The 17,585-nt window shown below is 44.1% G+C and overlaps 1 protein-coding gene across 1 annotated transcript; it reads left to right on the top strand.

The window, feature by feature from the left end:
• The first annotated feature begins 388 nt into the window (after positions 1-388).
• Positions 389-15,049, top strand: PATL2 (PAT1 homolog 2). Its single transcript, XM_007534125.2, has 14 exons — positions 389-431; positions 1,042-1,247; positions 2,039-2,119; positions 3,239-3,372; positions 3,873-3,950; positions 4,166-4,307; positions 8,167-8,287; positions 8,376-8,473; positions 9,190-9,243; positions 9,703-9,833; positions 9,969-10,128; positions 10,601-10,741; positions 14,107-14,204; positions 14,554-15,049. The coding sequence occupies exons 1-14, from the start codon at positions 389-391 to the stop codon at positions 14,705-14,707; spliced, it is 1,641 nt and encodes a 546-aa protein (XP_007534187.2). The 3' UTR covers positions 14,708-15,049.
• The last annotated feature ends 2,536 nt before the right edge of the window (positions 15,050-17,585 follow it).

Genomic DNA, 17,585 nt, shown 5'->3' with positions numbered 1-17,585 from the left:
GGGCCTTTAAAGTTAAGGGCAGCAAGCAAGGTCTGGCCCAGATAGTCATGGCGAAACAAAGCAGGAAGGACAAAAGTTGGGCGGTGGGTAGGAGCAATGCGGCTGTGGTGCACCGAGGCTGGTGGTGTTTGTGTGGGAGCACTTCTCTTTCATCCCCTGGCCCTCTTGCTCATTTCCCTTTGCAGGACACCTCCCTCGAGCTGGAGAAGTCATGGAGTGGGCTCCTTGAGACCTTGGGCCAATTCTCCTCTGACAACCTTGCTGGGAGGAAGCTACAGCTATTGGGGGGAGGGTGCCATGCCGTCCTTGCTGAGGAGGAAGGCATCTCTGAGTCTCTTCTCTGTGCCAGGTTTACCTACCAAAGGCTCTCCCATCAGAGGAAACAGTCATGGAGGAAGTCCACCAGTCTGCAAAGATGAAGTGCCTTGAAGGTATCACCACAGGGATGTGGCATCTGGACCACAGTTACCACATGCAGGGTCTGCTCAGTAGACAGACAAGGGCTCGGGTGTGAGGACTCACTGGGACTCTTCCATTTGGGAGCTATTGTCACACCGGGTAATTAAGACCACTTTTGTGAACCCTATTTTCCTCACCATCACAGAATGTTGCCAGTAACAGCCTCACCTGATTGTTGTCAGAGCGAATGAACGTATCCGTGTAAAGCACCTGGTCACGGTGGGTTAAACGGTAGTGAGTCAGGCCAGCTGGATTTCCCTTGAGTCAGGAGAGACACTCAAGGGCGGTTAGTTGAGGAGAGCAGGTGGGGAAGTCATGGTGGTAGCACGTGAGGCAGCTGAATGGGGATGTGGAAAGTCTTGCACCTGGTGCTTCTGTCTGCTCTAGTGTGTGTGGTGGTGGGGCGGGGGGGGGTGGGGTGGGGTATGAGTAGAGGCCCCCTGGAGTCATGAGGCCGAGTGGAACCTTTACAATAGGTGTCTGAAGACAGTGCAGGAGACTCCTTGTGTAGCCAGGAGTGCTATGAGAAGCAGGCTCTCTAGAGACCACTTACACCTGAGCACCCATCTTCCTCTTCCTCAGGCCGCCCCTTAAGTCGAAGCTCAGGCAAGTACTGTGGCCGCTTGGCTCTTGAAGAGCTGGAGGAAGAAGAAAATGAAGTGGAAGAGGAGGTCCTGGATTCAGATCCCACCACAGACCTGGAAGAAGTGGAGGAAGAGGTGGAAGAGGAGGAAGAGAATAATAGTCTGCAGGACTCAGCTGCTCTCAGTGCATCCCATAACACCCAGGTACCAAGGCAAGGGTGGAGTGGGGGAGGGGTGGAGATGGACAGACAATTGTCCTGAACCCCCACCATCTGCCATCACAGTGAAGCAGTCCCCAACCTCTTCACCCCTAAAACAGGTTCCAGATTAGCATTCTACTTCAGGCTTGAACACAATTAGGGACTCTCTTTTCCCCTTTTTCCTCCTTTCTCCCACTTAGTTTGAGTTCATTCTCATCCCTATGATCCAGGGCCTAGCAGGAGTGGATATCTCATCTCCCATAGGTGCTCACGCTGAGCCTGGTGCTATAGGCAAGTCACATTTGCCCCTGGGCTCCCGTGTCTCTGTAGTCCATATATGGCATTGATTTCCTTGGATTCCCACAACCAGTAGAGAGAAACCAGAATTCTTATGCTATGAAATGAAGTGACTTAGAACCATATTTCAACCCACTCTGTTTTTCTTAAGGGGAGGAGAGGTGACCTGGACCAGCTGGCTTTGAAACTGAGGGTAAAGTCACCAGGGTCCTAGGTATTAGAAATGGTTGGGGGTGGGGGTAGATAGCATAATGGTTATGCAAAGAAACTCTCATGCCTGAGGCTCCAAAGTTAAACCCCCTCACACCACCATAAACCAGAGCTGAGCAGTGCTCTGGTAAAAAACAAATGGTTGGCTTACTTGCTCCCCCCACCCATCTCTCTCTCTCTCTCTCTCTCTCTCTCTCTCTTTCTCTCTCTCTCTCTCTCTGACACAGACAGATGTAGAAATTGTTGCAGGGGCTCACTGAGTCTGGCTCTTCCTCCCTCCTACTCTAGAGAAGTCTTCTCAGGCCCCCTCAAGTCAAGGCACCGGGTATGCTGGGGATGTCACCTGTTTCCTTGCACTTTCTGTGGCAGGTGAGTGGCTCCAGTCCTACCCCATGAAAAAAACACTAGGGTGTTCTAGGAGGGGGCACAGTGGATAAGGCACTGGATTCTCAAGCATGAGGTCTTGGGTTTAATTCCCAGCAGCACATGTACCAGAATGACGTCTGGTTCTTTCTCTTCTCTGCCTAATTTCTTCATGAATAAGTAAAAACATAAATAACTGAAAATAAATTACAACTTGAGAGGAAATGATCATTATGAAAAAAAAAAACCAACATAGGGTTGGGTGGTGACACACCTCGTTGAGTGCTTACAATGCACAAGGACCAGGGTTCGAGCCCCCAGTCCCCACCTGTAGTGGGAAAGCTTCATGAGTGGTGAAGCAAGACTGCAGGTGTCTCTCTATCATTCCCTTCCCTCTTGATATCTGGCTGCCTCTATCCAATAAATAAAGATAATAACAAAATTAAAAAGACACTAGGTGCTGAGAAGGAGCCTCAAGTGTCCCTTATTTCCATTAAGTTTTATATGGTCTTGACCTTGTTCTGCAGATACACCAGCCCATGTGGAGGTAGGCACAGAAGTGGGACATACCCACCTTGTGAGGAAATTTAGTAAATGACAGGGATGATGCTGGAATAATTGGTCTTTATATGAAAAAGAACAAACTAGATCCCTACTTCACCCTACATATTTTCAATAGATAAACAGTAAAAGCTAAGGGCTACAAAGAGCAAAAATGCATAAATGGAGCAATTGCAGGAAATCCTACAGGGGAGAATGAGGAGTAAGTACTCCTCCAAAGAGAGAGACAGATGAACTCTGCCTCAGTGACTGAAGACACAGCCAAGAGAAAGTTGTCCCAAAAGGGAGGAAGAGAGAAAGTGATGCACATGCAACCCCTCTCCCCCAACCACATATTGTTAGAGGCTGAAGAACTGTGAAATGACAGACATATTGGGAACAAGAGTGCAATCCAGTCTGGTGCCCTCACAGCTGACTTGAGGAAATCCCCAAACAGAATAGCATTGGGTGAAGTTCTCAGGGAAAAGGCAGGTGACAATATAGAGACAGAGATGACCTTAGTAGCAAGAGCAATTTTCCATTGGAAAGATGTCTTTCTCCAAGCCTTGAAAATTCCTCTCTCAGACCCTGTCACCAGTTGCTTGTGGGCCCACATTTCCCGGAGCCAACTCCCTTGCAAGACACTTCGGACGTCAACTGCCTTCACCAGACCCAGGTCTTTTCTGCAGCCCACCGACCTCATGGTCCCCTAAGTTCAGGTACTGGTCCAAGGTGTCAGGCACCCCAGCATTCAGGACAGACAAGGTTTTCAGGAAGAGGTATCTAAGGAAGGATGGGGGGTACTCAACCGGATGCCACAGATAAACAGTAAGAGAAATCTGTGGTATGAAGTCCATTGCCTTCACCCTCAGAAAATGGAGGTCTGGAGACTGAAATGAATGGAGTTGAGGTTAGCTGCATGACAGAGCTGGGAACTAGAATTCAAACCTCCCCACAGTCAGGCCAACTGGTTTCCTACTGTCAAGATTTCCTACCATCAAATTGCAGAAAAATACCTGGAAATGTGATCCTAGTCGAGTTACAATTGTGATGTTTTGTATGTGTGGCAGGAAGGGGGGCGGGGGGCTGGTGTGTGTGCATGAACAGCTAGGGTTCCCTTAATGCCCAGCTGAGGTTTTCAGAAGCTTAAAGAATGGAGAAGTTGGGGATCTGAGAGCTATCACCCATTCAGTCCACATTTCTTTCTCAGTCTGCCTAGTCATCTGACCCAGCTTCACCCTCAGCATCAACGGATCCTACAGTTCAAGCAGAAACAGCAGCACAGTCGAACACCAAGGTAAAGCCGAGACAGGAGCAAGGGTGAGAGGAGACCTTTTCTGCATGCTGCTTTTCCCCCTGTAATCAAGTGTCTCCCCCTAAAGATCCTGCCCCATTAAGATTCTCCTGCCTTCCCAGACAGTTCCACCCCCACCCACCCCCGCTCACCACTCCCTGGGCTGTAGACTGTGCATAGGTGGGTAGGTCTAAGGGGATGTTCCTCCTGGCTTGAAGCCCCCCAGCCAAGAAGCCTGGGCCTCAGCAACCAGACTCATATGCTAACCTAATGACCCAGAAAGAGAAGGACTGGGTGATCAAAGTGCAGATGGTTCAGCTGCAGAGTGAGAATCCCCACCTGGATGACTACTACTATCAGGTAAGAACCACGCGTTCTTTTTAGCTTCTGATCTCAGGGTCAAATAGGTCTGAAGCCCATGGGGCCTCTGATGTGCTCTTCACTAGAGGGACCATGTCCATGAAGGTGGGAGAAGGCAGTCACTGCAGAATAGGAGCACCCCTAAATCCTGACTTCTGGTGATACCAGAGATTGAACTTGGAACTTCTAGTGCCTCAGACATGAAAGTCTATTGCATAAACTGCCTGAGTCTTATCTATTTATCGAAGATTTATTAGCATAAGAGAACCAGAGCAGCTCTATGGCACATATAATCAAACTAAGACCCTCCTGCTTTTAAGTCCAATTCTCTAGCTACTGCACCATATACTAGAACATCATATACATACATATAATATATATATATATATATATATATATATATATATATATATATATATATATAAAAAATTTTTACTGCTCAGCTCTGACTTATGGTGGTATAGGGGATTGAACTCAGGTCCTTGTGCACTGTAATGTGTATGCTTAACTAGGTGTGCCACCAGCTGGCCCCCAGAAAATGTTTCTAGCATTGGATGCTAGAAACCTTGACTTTTTAAGATCTAAATACAGGAATCAAAAAAAAATAATAAAATACAGGAATCTTCTAAAGCATTAAATGGGATTATTAAGTATCATTTAATCCGTTGAAAAAAATGCTGACATTTTGACTGTTTCCTACACACACACACACACACACACACACACACACACACACACACACACACTCCCTGTCTTCCCCTTTATGAGACAAGTCTTTGTCCAGTTTTGTTTTTTTTTCTTAGAAGGGAGAGAGAAAACTAGAGCATCACTCTGACACATGTGATGCTGGGTATCAAACTCAGGACCTCAAGCTTGAGAGTTCAATGATTTACTTTGTCCACTGAGCCATCTCTCAGGCCATTTGCCCATAAGCTTTGGGGTTGTCTGATAATCCTGTGTTTCACTTTCTCCTTAGCCTCCTACTGAGGTTCCCATCCAATCTCTCTCTTCCCTATCTACTTTCTTCCTTTTTAACCAAGCTTCAAAAGTCCTCTTTCTGCCAAGCTAAGTGAAAGTTTTAGATGCTTGCCTCTTCGGCATTGCTTCAAAATGAATAACCTTGATTCAGGTTCTGACAAATACATTCTCAGTGCTGTTTCTGTATTTCAAGTTACTGATGGTCGTCATGCTGACTTTGGAAAGCACAGGCAGGATCACAGAATTAAAATGCAAAGGAGGGCTGGGCGGTAGCACAGTGAGTTAAGTGCACATGGTACGAAGCACAGGGACCAGCATAAGGATCCCTGTTCGAGTCCCCCACTCCCCACCTGCAGGGGTTGCTTCATAAGTGGTGAAGCAGGTCTGCAGGTTTTCTATCTTTCTCTCCTCCTCTGTCTTCCCCTCCTCTCTCCACTTCTCTCTGTCCTATCCAACAACAGTGACAGCAATAACAATGAAAAACAACAAGGGCAACAAAAGGGGAAAAAATAGCCTCCAGGAGCAGTAGATTAGTAGTGCAGGCACCAAGCCCCAGTTTGAGACCGTGGAGACAGAAAAAAAAAAATGCAGAGGAGAGGTGGTGTGCGGTATGTAACTTAGAAACAAGGAATGTAGGCAATTTGCAAATGCTGGGATAGAGTTGCTTCCTGACAAATCCACCATCTACCCCCCTGTTCCTTCACTTTGCTCTCTGCCTTTCTAGCTGTTCTGCTGGTAGCTAGTTCAAGTATTGCTATAGGACCCCAAGCTAGGTGATACAAGGTCTAGGGTGTTCAAGATGCTCCAGAATGGCTGTTAGAAGGGCTAGAGGTGCAAGGATCATTTATGGAATGAATGCTGTAGGAAATGACTCATGAGGCCAGACTCATGAGGCCTGGTTAAGTGCACACACTAACAGTGCACAAGGACCCAGGTTCAAGCCCCTGGCCTTCACTTGCAGGGGTTAAGCTTCATGAGTGCTGCAGTAGAACTGCAGGTGTCTGCCTCTCCCTCTACTTTTTTTTTAAAAAAATATTTATTTCATTTATTTTAATGAGAGAGAGAGAGATCAGAGCACTGCAAAGCTCTGGCTTTTGGTAGTGCTGGGGACTGAATTTGGGCCTTCTGAACCTCAGGCATGAAAGCCTTTTGCATAACCATTATACTGTCTCCCCAACCTTATGTCTCTCCCTCTTTATCTCTCACTCCACTCTTAATGGCTCTGTCTCTATTCAATAATAAAAATAAATGACATTTATTTAAAAATAACTTGAAAAAGTTGTACACGAGTGTGGGGGTAGATAGCATAATGGCTATGCAAACAGACTTTCATGCCTGAGGCTCTTTCAAGTCCCAGATTCAGTCCCCCTCACCACCATAAACCAGAGCTAAATAGTGCTGTGATAAAAACAAAAACAGAAAAAAGCTAGGGCCCTATTTGGGGAGTCCTGAGATCCCCAAACAGACATGATGGGCCTAGACCTTGAATAAATCCCTCTCTCCATTGCTACTGGTCATTCCTATCAGGAACAACACAATAGAACCCTTTGTGGGCCTCCATAGGACCTTGCCCTCAACTTGGATCAACAACGGTAGAGAATGTTCCATCCTCCGAAGGGAGGCTGGACAATATACTCTATGCTACACCTGAGGAAAATGAGTCCTGATATTGGGGCAGCTTGGAATGTTCCTACTTATGACCACAGAATGTGAGCTCAGATCTACAGGGATGCAGAGGTCACATAGGTTCCCAAGCTGAATATGGACCCCAGATCACATCAAATCTATGGGGTTTATAGTCAACAATATTTATACACCTTTCCTATATTTGGGAGCTACTCTCTTCCCTGATCCAGCTTTCTGGTCCTTTTGCCAGCCATGACATCATCTCCCCAGACAATAATTAGGATCCACCTGCATTTCAGACTCAGGGAGAAAAAAAAAAACCCACTAGTATAGCCACAGTCCCTTTGGAATATAACTAAAATAGAGCCTACTAGCTATCTACAAAATGGAAGGCTCCCCAATTCTTCATCTGTGCTATTCCAGCCTTTAGGTCCATGACTGGTCAACAATTTGTTTGGCTTTGTATGTTAACTCTATTTTCTTTTTTTTTTTAATTTTTTTTTCTTTTTTTTTAAATTTATTTATTTATTTATTTATTCCCTTTTGTTGCCCTTGTTGTTTTATTGTTGTAGTTATTATTGTTGTTGTCGTTGTTGGATAGGACAGAGAGAAATGGAGAGAGGAGGGGAAGACAAAGAGGAGGAGAGAAAGACAGACACCTGCAGACCTGCTTCACCGCCTGTGAAGCGACTCCCCTGCAGGTGGGGAGCCGGGGTTCGAACCGGGATCCTTATGCCGGTCCTTGTGCTTTGCGCCACCTGCGCTTAACCCGCTGCGCTACAGCCCGACTCCCCGTTAACTCTATTTTCAACCACCAGGTGCCAGATGCTAGCATGATGCCAACCAGACTTCCCTGGACAAACAACCCCACCAATATGTCCTGGAGCTCCACTTCCCCAGAGCCCCACCCCACTAGGGAAAGAGAGAGGCAGGCTGGGAGTATGGATCAACCTGTCAACACCCATGTTCAGCAGGGAAGCAATTACAGAAGCCAGACCTTCCACCTTCTGCATCCCATAATGATCTTGGGTCCATGCTCCCAGAGGGATAAAGAATAGGAAAGCTATTAGGGGAGGGGATGGATACAGAGTTCTGGTGGTGGGAATTGTGTGAAGTTGTACCCCTCTTATCCTATGGTTTAGTCAATGTTTCTTTTTTATAAATAAAAAATTAAAAAAAAAGAAAAAGTTGTACATGAGAACCTTAATTCTAAGTTCAGAAGATGAATATGTCCTTTGGTTCCCTGGACTGTCAGGAATATTATTGGAGACTAGAGAAGAAGCAGGTGGATGAAGAGCTACTTGGACAAAAGAGCAAGGTTGAGTCCTGCAAGCTGGTAACACCTTACATTCAGAAGGCAGAGGCTTACGAGTCAGGTAGGACCTGGGTTGACCTGCTGGATGGGGGTGGACACAGAGGAAATGAGGAAGGGAAGACTTCTGTGTCTTGACTCCTTACATGCAGTGGTTCGAATCGCGGGGTCCCTGGGCCAGGTGGCTGTGTCAACTTGTTTTAGCCCTCGCCGAGCCATTGATGCTGTACCCCACGGAACTCAAGAACAGGTAGGAGTGTTATCTCCCCAGGACCTTTGTTCTGCCCAGTTTCAGAGAAAAGTATGGAGTACTTCCACACTTTGGTTCAAACTGTGACCTAAAAGTGATCAAGTATGATCAGACTTTGTGTCTAGCCTTTCTTCTTTTTAAACATTTATCATTTTCTCCCCTCCAAGTTTATCACTGGAGCTTGGTGCCTGCACTACAAATCCACTGCTCCTGGAGGCCATTCCATTCATTCTTTTTAATTGGATAGGACAGAGAAATTGAGAAGGGGAGGGAAGACAGAGAGGGAAAGAGAGACACCTGCAGACCTGTTTCACCATTTGTGAAGCAACTCTCCTGCAGGTGGGGAGCTGAGGGCTCAAACAGGATGCTTGCATGGGTCCTTGCATTTAGCTACTATGTGTGCTTAATCCAGTGTACTGCCACCCGGCTCTCCTTGAATATTTTTACTTATTTATTATTGGATAGAAACAAAGAAATTGTGAAGGGTGGGAAGATAAAGAAGGAAACAGAGACACCTGCAGCCCTGCTTCATAACTTGTGAAGCTTTCCCCCTGCAGGTGGGGACCAGGGGCTTGAACCTGGGTCTTTGTACACTGTAATGTGTGCCCTTAATCAGATGCTCCACTACCTGCCCCCCTGTGTCTAGCCTTTCTATCTCAGAGACCTGGGTGACTACTGTGGAGGTGTGACTGAAGATGGGGTACTCTTTCTCCTAGGACACAGGAGCTTCAATCAGTCAGAAGCTACGGGTATTGTACTGGATTGAGAAGGTGAATTCTTTTTTTTTTTTTTTGCCTCCAGGGTTATTGCTGGTGCTCGGTGCCTGCACCTTGAATCCACTACTCCTGGAGGCTATTTTTTCCCCTTTTGTTGCGCTTATTGTTTTATCGTTGTTGTGGTTATTATTGTTGTTATTACTGATGTTGTTGGATAGGACAGAGAAATGGAGAGAGGAGGGGAAGACGGGGAGAAAAAGATAGATACTTGCAGACCTGCTTCACCACTTGTGAAGTGACTCCCCTGCAAGTGGGGAGCCAGGGGCTCGAGCCGGGTTCGTATGCCAGTCCTTGCACTTTGCACCATGTGCAATTAGCCCTCTGTGCTACTGCCCGACCCCTCCCCCAAGGTGAATTCTGTGTTTCTTAGGGATAAGTTCCCAGCTTCATCTAGAGAATGGGATATTGCTCAAGTTGACTTTTTCCTTCCTCTTTCCACCCTCAAATACCTAGATGTTCCTTCAGTTACTGGAGGTAGAGGAGAGCCAGAAGAATAGAACTCCACAACCCTGCTTTGAGCAGCAGAGCAGGCAGGTTGAAAAGCTCTTTCAGGCCTTGAAGATCCAGGAGCAAAATAATCTGGAGTGAGTGTAAGAGGTTCCCAGTTCAGCCCTGGAAGGGAAGGGTCAGCAAAAACACTGGCTGTGTTTCTGCCCCTCCTTTCTGCCACATAACTTTCCCGACAGAGTCCTGAATATACTCTCCCTTCTTACTTGTAGGGAGGTGACAGATGGCTTCCTGCAGGTGCTATCTGTACGGAAGGGGAAATTACTAGTGGCCCGGCTGCTCCCTTTCCTACGCCAGGATAAGGCAGTTAATCTCCTTTTGCCTATCATCCACCATCTACCCCTCCTGATTAGGAGGGACATGACTGATCAGGTACTGTGACATTGCTTTGTGGCTGGGTTAGGGAATGTCCTCTCCATGCCTCACACCCTATAGACCCTATAGATGCCAGAGAAGCTGACAGGCAGTGGAGGTGTCAACCCCACTACCCTCACGTGATGGAATTGCAGAAAGAAAGAAAAAAAACACTTTAGAAATAGTTGATCATCTTCAGGTACAATGAACAAAAACACAGGTGCATGATTGCTCAGGTGAGTGTGCCATAAAGGTTTGAGAAATAAAGACTGATAAACATTGAGTCCCAAGTCTACTTTGCTTAAGTGTCCCAGAATAAGTGGGTATTGAAGCACGAGTACTAAGGATGGAGGCACGAGTGGTGACAGGCCTATAGAATGTATACTGACCAGGAAGGTGCCAAGGACAAGTCATCAAATAAAGGGATGAAGGCAAGGTAGGAGAGGGTGAAATTATCTGAGACTGAGAAAGGATACTTAATTTTTTTCAGGCCCTGCAAATGATGTTCAAACCTCTGTGTAAATGTATCAGTCTCTTGACCTTCCATGAACTCCTCCAAGGACTTAAGGGACTAATACTGTTACAACCTGGCTCCTCTGAGCGGCCAGTCACTGTGGTGCTTCAGAATCAGGTAACACATCTGGGAGACCTCCCTCCTTCCATAAATGGTCCACAAGCAGTAACAATGGCAAAGGAATAAGCAAGTATTTGGTCTCCTCATAGCCCTCCAATCTTCTCTCCATCTTATTTGGTGCTTCTTGGCTTGCAGTGAGCATTGGAGTATCAAATACTAGTTATATATTTATCAAATACTTATCAAATAAGTATTTATTTATTAATAAATAAATAAATTTATTTATCAAATACTAGTTCTTTGGTCTCATGCCCAAAGAGTTTCATTCAGTAGATCTAGGGTGGGGTCCACATGTCTGGTTTTCTTTATTTACTTGTTCATTGGGCAGAGACAGAGAAATTAAGAGGGAATAGGAAGATAGGAGGGAGACATCTGCAGCCTACTTCCTGCTCATGAATCTTTCCCCCTACAAGTGGGAACCAGGGTCCTTACATACTATACCATGCACATCACCAGGTGTGCTACCAACTGGCTTTTCCTTCCTCTTTCTTTCTCTTTCTCTTCCTCTTTTTAATTTTATTTTTTACATGAGTATTGCTCAGCTCAGACTTATGGTGGTGCGGGGGATTGAATCTGGGAATATAGAGCCTCAGGCATAAGTCTCTTTGCATAACCATTATGCTAACTCCTCCACATGTATCTGCTTTTTTAAAAAGCTCCACGATGGTAGTACTGGTGTAACTCTGTAGTGCAAAGGTCAGAAAACTAACTTTTTTAAAAAAAATTTTTACATTTATTTTTTTCCCTTTTGTTGCCCGTGTTGTTTATTGTTGTTGTTGTTATTGCTGTCGTTGTTGGATAGGACAGAGAGAAATGGAGAGAGGAGGGGAAGACGGGGAGAGAGACACCTGCAGACCTGCTTCACCGCCTGAAAAGTGACTCCCCTGCAGGTGGGGAGCCGGGGGCTCGAACCGGGATCCTTAGGCCGTTTTTTGTGCTTTGCGCTACCTGTGCTTTACCTGCTGAGCTATGCCCGATTCCCGAAAACTTTTTAAAAACATATATTATGGGATTAAAGATAAAGAAATCAAGAGAGGAAGAGTGAGTTAGAGGAGGAGAGAGAGAAGGGTACCTCCAGCCCTGCTCCACCACTCTTGAAGCTTCCCTTCTGCAGCTGGGGACCATTGGCCTGAACCTGAGTCCTTGTGCATTGTAATCTGTGTACTTAACCAGGTGCACCACTGACCAGCCTCAAAAACTAACTTTTAGCAAATTCTGAACCATACCACCCAGATGTTTCTAATTCATATATATGTAACACTATACTATTAGTATGTAATAGATATGTTTTTGTTTTACTGACACCAGGTTTTTTGCTGGGGCTCAGTACTAGCACTATGAATCTACGGTTCCTGGTGGCTTTTTTTTTTTTTCTATTTTATTGGATAGGCCAGAAATTGAGAGGGGAGCATGAGACTGAGGGGGAGCTAGACACCTGCAGACCTGCTTCACTGTTCTCAGAGTATCCCCCCTTCTTCTTCTAGCGTATGCCCTTCTTCCGTAGCCCCCCTGCAGGTGGGGAGTAGGGGACTGAACCTGGGTTTTTGCACACGGTGATATGTGTGCTTAACTGGGAGCGCTACCAGCCAACCCCTGAATAGATAAGTTTTAAAAGTACTGACTAGTGGTCCAGGAGGTGGCGCAATGGATAAAGCATTGGATTCTCAGGCATGAGGTCCAGAGTTCAATCCCTGGCAGCACATGTACCAGAATGATGTCTGGTTCTTTCTCTCTCTCCTATCTTTCTCATAAATAAATAAAATATTTAAAAAAAAAAAAAAAGTACTGACTAGTGGGGTAGATAGAACAGTGATTATGCAAAGAAACTCTTATGCCTGAGGCTCCAAAGACCCAGGTTTAAATCCCTGCACCACCATAAACCAGAGCTATGGTAAAAAACAAACAAACAAAAAAGTGTGGGGGCTGGAAGATGATTCATTCAGTAAAACAAATACTTCCCCATGTATGAGAACCTAGATTTGAGCCCCCTGGTCACCACATGGATGCACCAAGCAAGGGGGAAATTTCATGAGTAGTAGAGTGGGGGTGTGGTAGCTATCTTTTTCTCTTACTCTCTATCTGGGGCAACACTGTCCACTGGGAGCTATAGAATCATGCAGGGGGCAGGTGGCGGCACACCTGACTGAGTGCACAGGTTACTATGTGCAAGGACTCAGGTTCAGGCCTCTGGTCCCTACCTACTGAGGGGAAAACTTTATTAGTGGTGAAGCACTGTTGCAAGTGTCTTTCTTTGTCTCTCCCTCTCTATGTCCTTTTCCCCTCAATTTCTATCACAAAAAAGGGGGGAAGGGCTTAGGGGACAAGTCATAACTCACCAGTTGGGACACACACTTCACCATGCACAAAAATCAGGGTTCAAGCCTTTGGAATACCATGGGAGTATTTGCACTAGGGGGGACTTCATGATGTGTGGCCTCCTGTTTTCTCTCCCTGTCTCTGAAATTAAATAAGAGTCCTGGAAGAGCCGTAATTCCATAGGCATGAAGCCCCATATGGAAAAAAAAAAAAAAAAACCTCTAGATCAAAGTTCTTGTATCTTCTAATATCACAGATCTTCTATTAAGATCTCCCATCAGGAGCTGGGGTGATAGCATAATGGTTATGCAAAAATATTTAGGGCCTGAGGCTTAAATACCCAGTACCACCATAAGCTATAGCTGAGCACTGCCTGGTATTAAAAAAACAAAAACAAAAAACCTTCCATCTTATCAGGATTTCTAAAGTAACCTTTATTAAAATGAGGTCTACAAACAACCTGCATCAAATTTCTGAATCTTTTTAAAAATTATTTTTAATATTTTTACTATTTATTCACTTTTGTTGCCCTTGTATTATTGTTGTTATTGATGTCATTGTTGTTGGATAGGACAGGGAGATAGGAGGGGAAGACAAAGGAGGAGAGAAAGATAGACACCTGCAGACCTGCTTCACCGCCTGTGAAGCGACTCCCCTGCAGGTGGGGAGCCGGGGGCTCCAACCAGGATCCTTAGGTCCTTGCACTTTGCACCACCTGCACTTAACCTGCTGAGCTACCGCCTGACTCCCCAAATTTCTGGATCTTATTCCTAATCTACAGACTGTAATTTCAGAGGGTCAAGCCTGTAAATTACAGGTTTAACTAGCTCTCCAGAAAAATATCTTTTGGAAAGTTCAGAGCAGTGGTTGCCTTGAGAAGGTCTGAGCATTCTTTGACCAGTCAATGTAAAGACCTGTTAGTTTTATGGTTACTGAGCTCCATTTTTATGCGAAAGTGTCGTTTTAGTTGGGAAGACTGCAGAGTCAGGGGCACAGTGAATACCAAGGGTGAACTCGTTTAACCTTGGACACTTTCTCAATTGCAGTTTGGTGTATCGTTGTTGTATGCTCTGTTGAGTCGTGGGGAGCAGCTGCTGTCCCTGGATTCTACCCTCAAGAAACCAAATAGTGACCATACAGTTTGGTGAGATTCTATAGACCTTGCAAATACTACCCTTGGAATATGTGGGAAGAGACAGATTCAATTTTCTGAACAGTATATTCAGACATCTAAGAAAAAAGAGAAAATCAGCAATTGTAATTATCCCCTCACATCCCATCTCAGCTCTAAAGTGTTGCTTTCCCATGGGAGACCATGTAATATAGCAAAAGTTAAAATGTCAAGAATAAGATTACATAAGGAAGATGTGGAAAGCACTAAGCATTGTCTGGTACATAGCAAACATGCACAGAGAATAAGAGGGTAAGAGGGTAACCTTGTCCTTAAGCTCATTTTTTGTGCAAATATAATTTATTTCTTCTTTGCTCTTCAGGACAGACATAGTGGTTCTGATTGCCTGGGAGATAGCCCAAATGCCTACAGCTTCTCTTGCAGAACCCCTAGTCTTCCCCAGCAACCTTCTTTCCCTGTTCTGTTACCACGTGGATAGACAACTGTTAAAACAGCTGGAGGCTAGGATGGAGTAAGTGATGGCAGAACCAGGTCCAAGTTCTTGTTCAAATCTACTCTAGGTTCTGTCACTCATCTCTAATGTAGAACGTGAAGAATAACTCACTTCTGGTAGTTCTGGGCACCGTGACATTGACTCCAGGATATACCCCTGCAGTCCATCTAGAAAAATTATTTCTGGGGCCAGGAGCTGTCGCACCTGGTTAAGCACACATATTACAGTGCACAAGGTCCCCGGTTCAACTCCTTGATCCCCACCTGAAGCTGGAAAGCTTCATAAGTGGTGAAGCAGGGCTGTAGGTGTCTCTCTTTCCCTCTATATCTCCCCCTCTCTTAATTTGTCTCTATCCAATAAATAAATGAATAAAATATTTTTTAAATTATTTCCTGGTGCATTATCATATTAGACATTTTGAAGGCCAGCTATTCTGGCAAATCAACATGAATAATCTGGAGATTATCTCTGCTCGGATTTACCGTCTTCTGGAAAAGGTTAGGTAAGTTACAGACTTTGGAAAATTGTTTGCAGTTAACAATCTCTTTGTAGGCTTGCCAGGATCTACTGAGCTGGTTGTCCTGGAACATACATACTGGGAAGGTTTCATCATTAGACGCTACTTCTATGGACTGTGCCTATAGGAATTCAGAGTTTGAAGACATTTCTTATGCGTGATACAGGACAGGACACTGCCCAGAACATTTTATCTTTTTTTTTTTAATACACGAGGTGCCTGTCTTAATAAGGCATATTAGAATGATGTGTTACCTTGTAAAGTATGTAATAATAAAGGAATTTTCTTTTCTCACAAATTAATGTTCCAAGAATGCTCTTAATATAGCCTTGTTGTGTTTGTCAAAATTATGACTTGGTAAATTACTTCAGTGTTGCAATTTTTTATTAAGTAGCTTTCGCTATCTACCCGTTTGATTTCACATGACAAACAAGGGCCATCAACTTTTACAAACCAGAAAGTGTTTTAGGTGCTAGGATAACAAAAGTGAACAATGTTAAGTTCCTGTTCTTCTGAAGCTTACATTAGGTTGAATAAGGCCTGACAAAGTATCGAGGTAGTGATTAAAATATCACGACAAAAACAAAACTGAATAAGTGACTAGTAGAAAGGAGGACCAGTACATCAAGGCTTTATTTAACCTCAAGTAAAGTGTTCCACGTAGAGGCACTAGTGAGTATAAAATCCCTAGGAGAATGAACTTGTATGTAGAGGAGGGAAGTGTAGTAAAAGTATTTAGGCAAGGAGTGAAGGTCAGAGTTGATGTCTGTAAGACATGATTTGAATTTTTTTTCTGGATTTATAACTGATGCAAAGTCAGATTTTTAAAGAGACTTGATGTGATTTTATTTTTAGAAGGTGACTCTGCTGAATTGTTACAGGAACAAAGAATTCCGAAGTTTACTCAACAATTCAGGCAATAGTTAAAATGGAAAGCAAAGAAAATATGTGAACTGGGTCTTGCAAAATTGACAAGTGTTCCTCTAGTCTGGATAAAGGTGGTTAAGAATTAAGAACTGGGTGATTTACAAGATACATAGATGCTAAAATATTGAACAAAATTTTAGCCAACTGGATGCAGCAGTATATTAAAGAGACTGCTGCTCATGACCAAGTGGGGTTTATCCCAGGCATGCAAGGTAGGTTTAATATACGTAAATCAATCAGTGTGATCTACCACATCAACAAAAGCAAGACCAAAAACCACATGGTCATATCAATAGATAAGACAAAGCCTTTGACAAAATACAACATCCCTTTATGAGCAAAACACTACAAAAAATGGGAATAGATGGAAAATTCCTCAAGATAGTGGAATCTATATATAGCAAACCTACAGCCAACATCATACTCAATGGTGAAAAACTGGAAGCATTTCCATTCAGATCAGGTACTAGACAGGGCTACCCACTATCACCATTACTATTCAACATAATGTTGGAAGTTCTTGCCATAGCAATCAGGCAGGAGCAAGGAATTAAAGGCATACAGATTGGAAGAGAAGAAGTCAAACTCTACCTATTTGCAGATGACATGATAGTATACATGGAAAAACCTAAGGAATCCAGCAAGAAGCTTTTGGAAATCATCAGGCAATATAGAAAGGTGTCAGGCTACAAAATTAACATTCAAAACTCAGTGGCATTCCTCTATGCAAACACTTAAGTTGAAATGCAGAAATCAATTCCTTTTACTATACAACAAAAACAAAGTATCTAGAGTTAACCTAACCAAAGAAGTGAAAGACTTGTATACTGAAAATTATGAGTCACTACTCAAGGACACAAAGAAGAGAAAGATATTCCATGTTCATGGGTTGGAAGAATTAACATCATCAAAATGAATATACTACCCAGAGCCATCTACAAATTTAATGCTATCCCCATCAAGATCCCAAGCACATTTTTTTAGGAGAATATAACAAATGCTACAAATGTTTATCTGGAACCAGAAAAGACCTAGAATTGCCAAAACAATCTTGAGAAGAACAGAATCAGAGGTATCACACTCCCAGATCTCAAGTTTTATTATAGGGCCATTGCCATCAAAACTGCTTGGTACTGGAACATGAATAGACACACTGACCAGTGGAATAGAATTAAGAGCCCAGAAGTAAGCCCCCACGCCTATGGACATCTAATCTTTGACAAAGGTGCCCAGACTATTACATGGGGAAAGCAGAGTCTCTTCAACAACTGGTGTTGGAAATAATGGGCTGAAACATGCAGAAGAATGAAACTGAACCACAATATTTCACCAAATACAAAAGTAAATACCAAGTGGATCAAGTACTTGGAAGTTAGACCACAAACTATCAGATACTTAGAAGAAAATATTGGCAGAACTCTTTTCTGCATAAATTTTAAAGACATCTTCAATGAAA

The sequence above is a fragment of the Erinaceus europaeus genome, chromosome 16 (assembly GCF_950295315.1).
Source record: "Erinaceus europaeus chromosome 16, mEriEur2.1, whole genome shotgun sequence".
NCBI lineage: Eukaryota > Metazoa > Chordata > Mammalia > Eulipotyphla > Erinaceidae > Erinaceus > Erinaceus europaeus.
The sequence above is the reverse complement of the archived record's forward strand: the minus strand, read 5'-3'. Positions and strand labels throughout refer to the sequence as shown.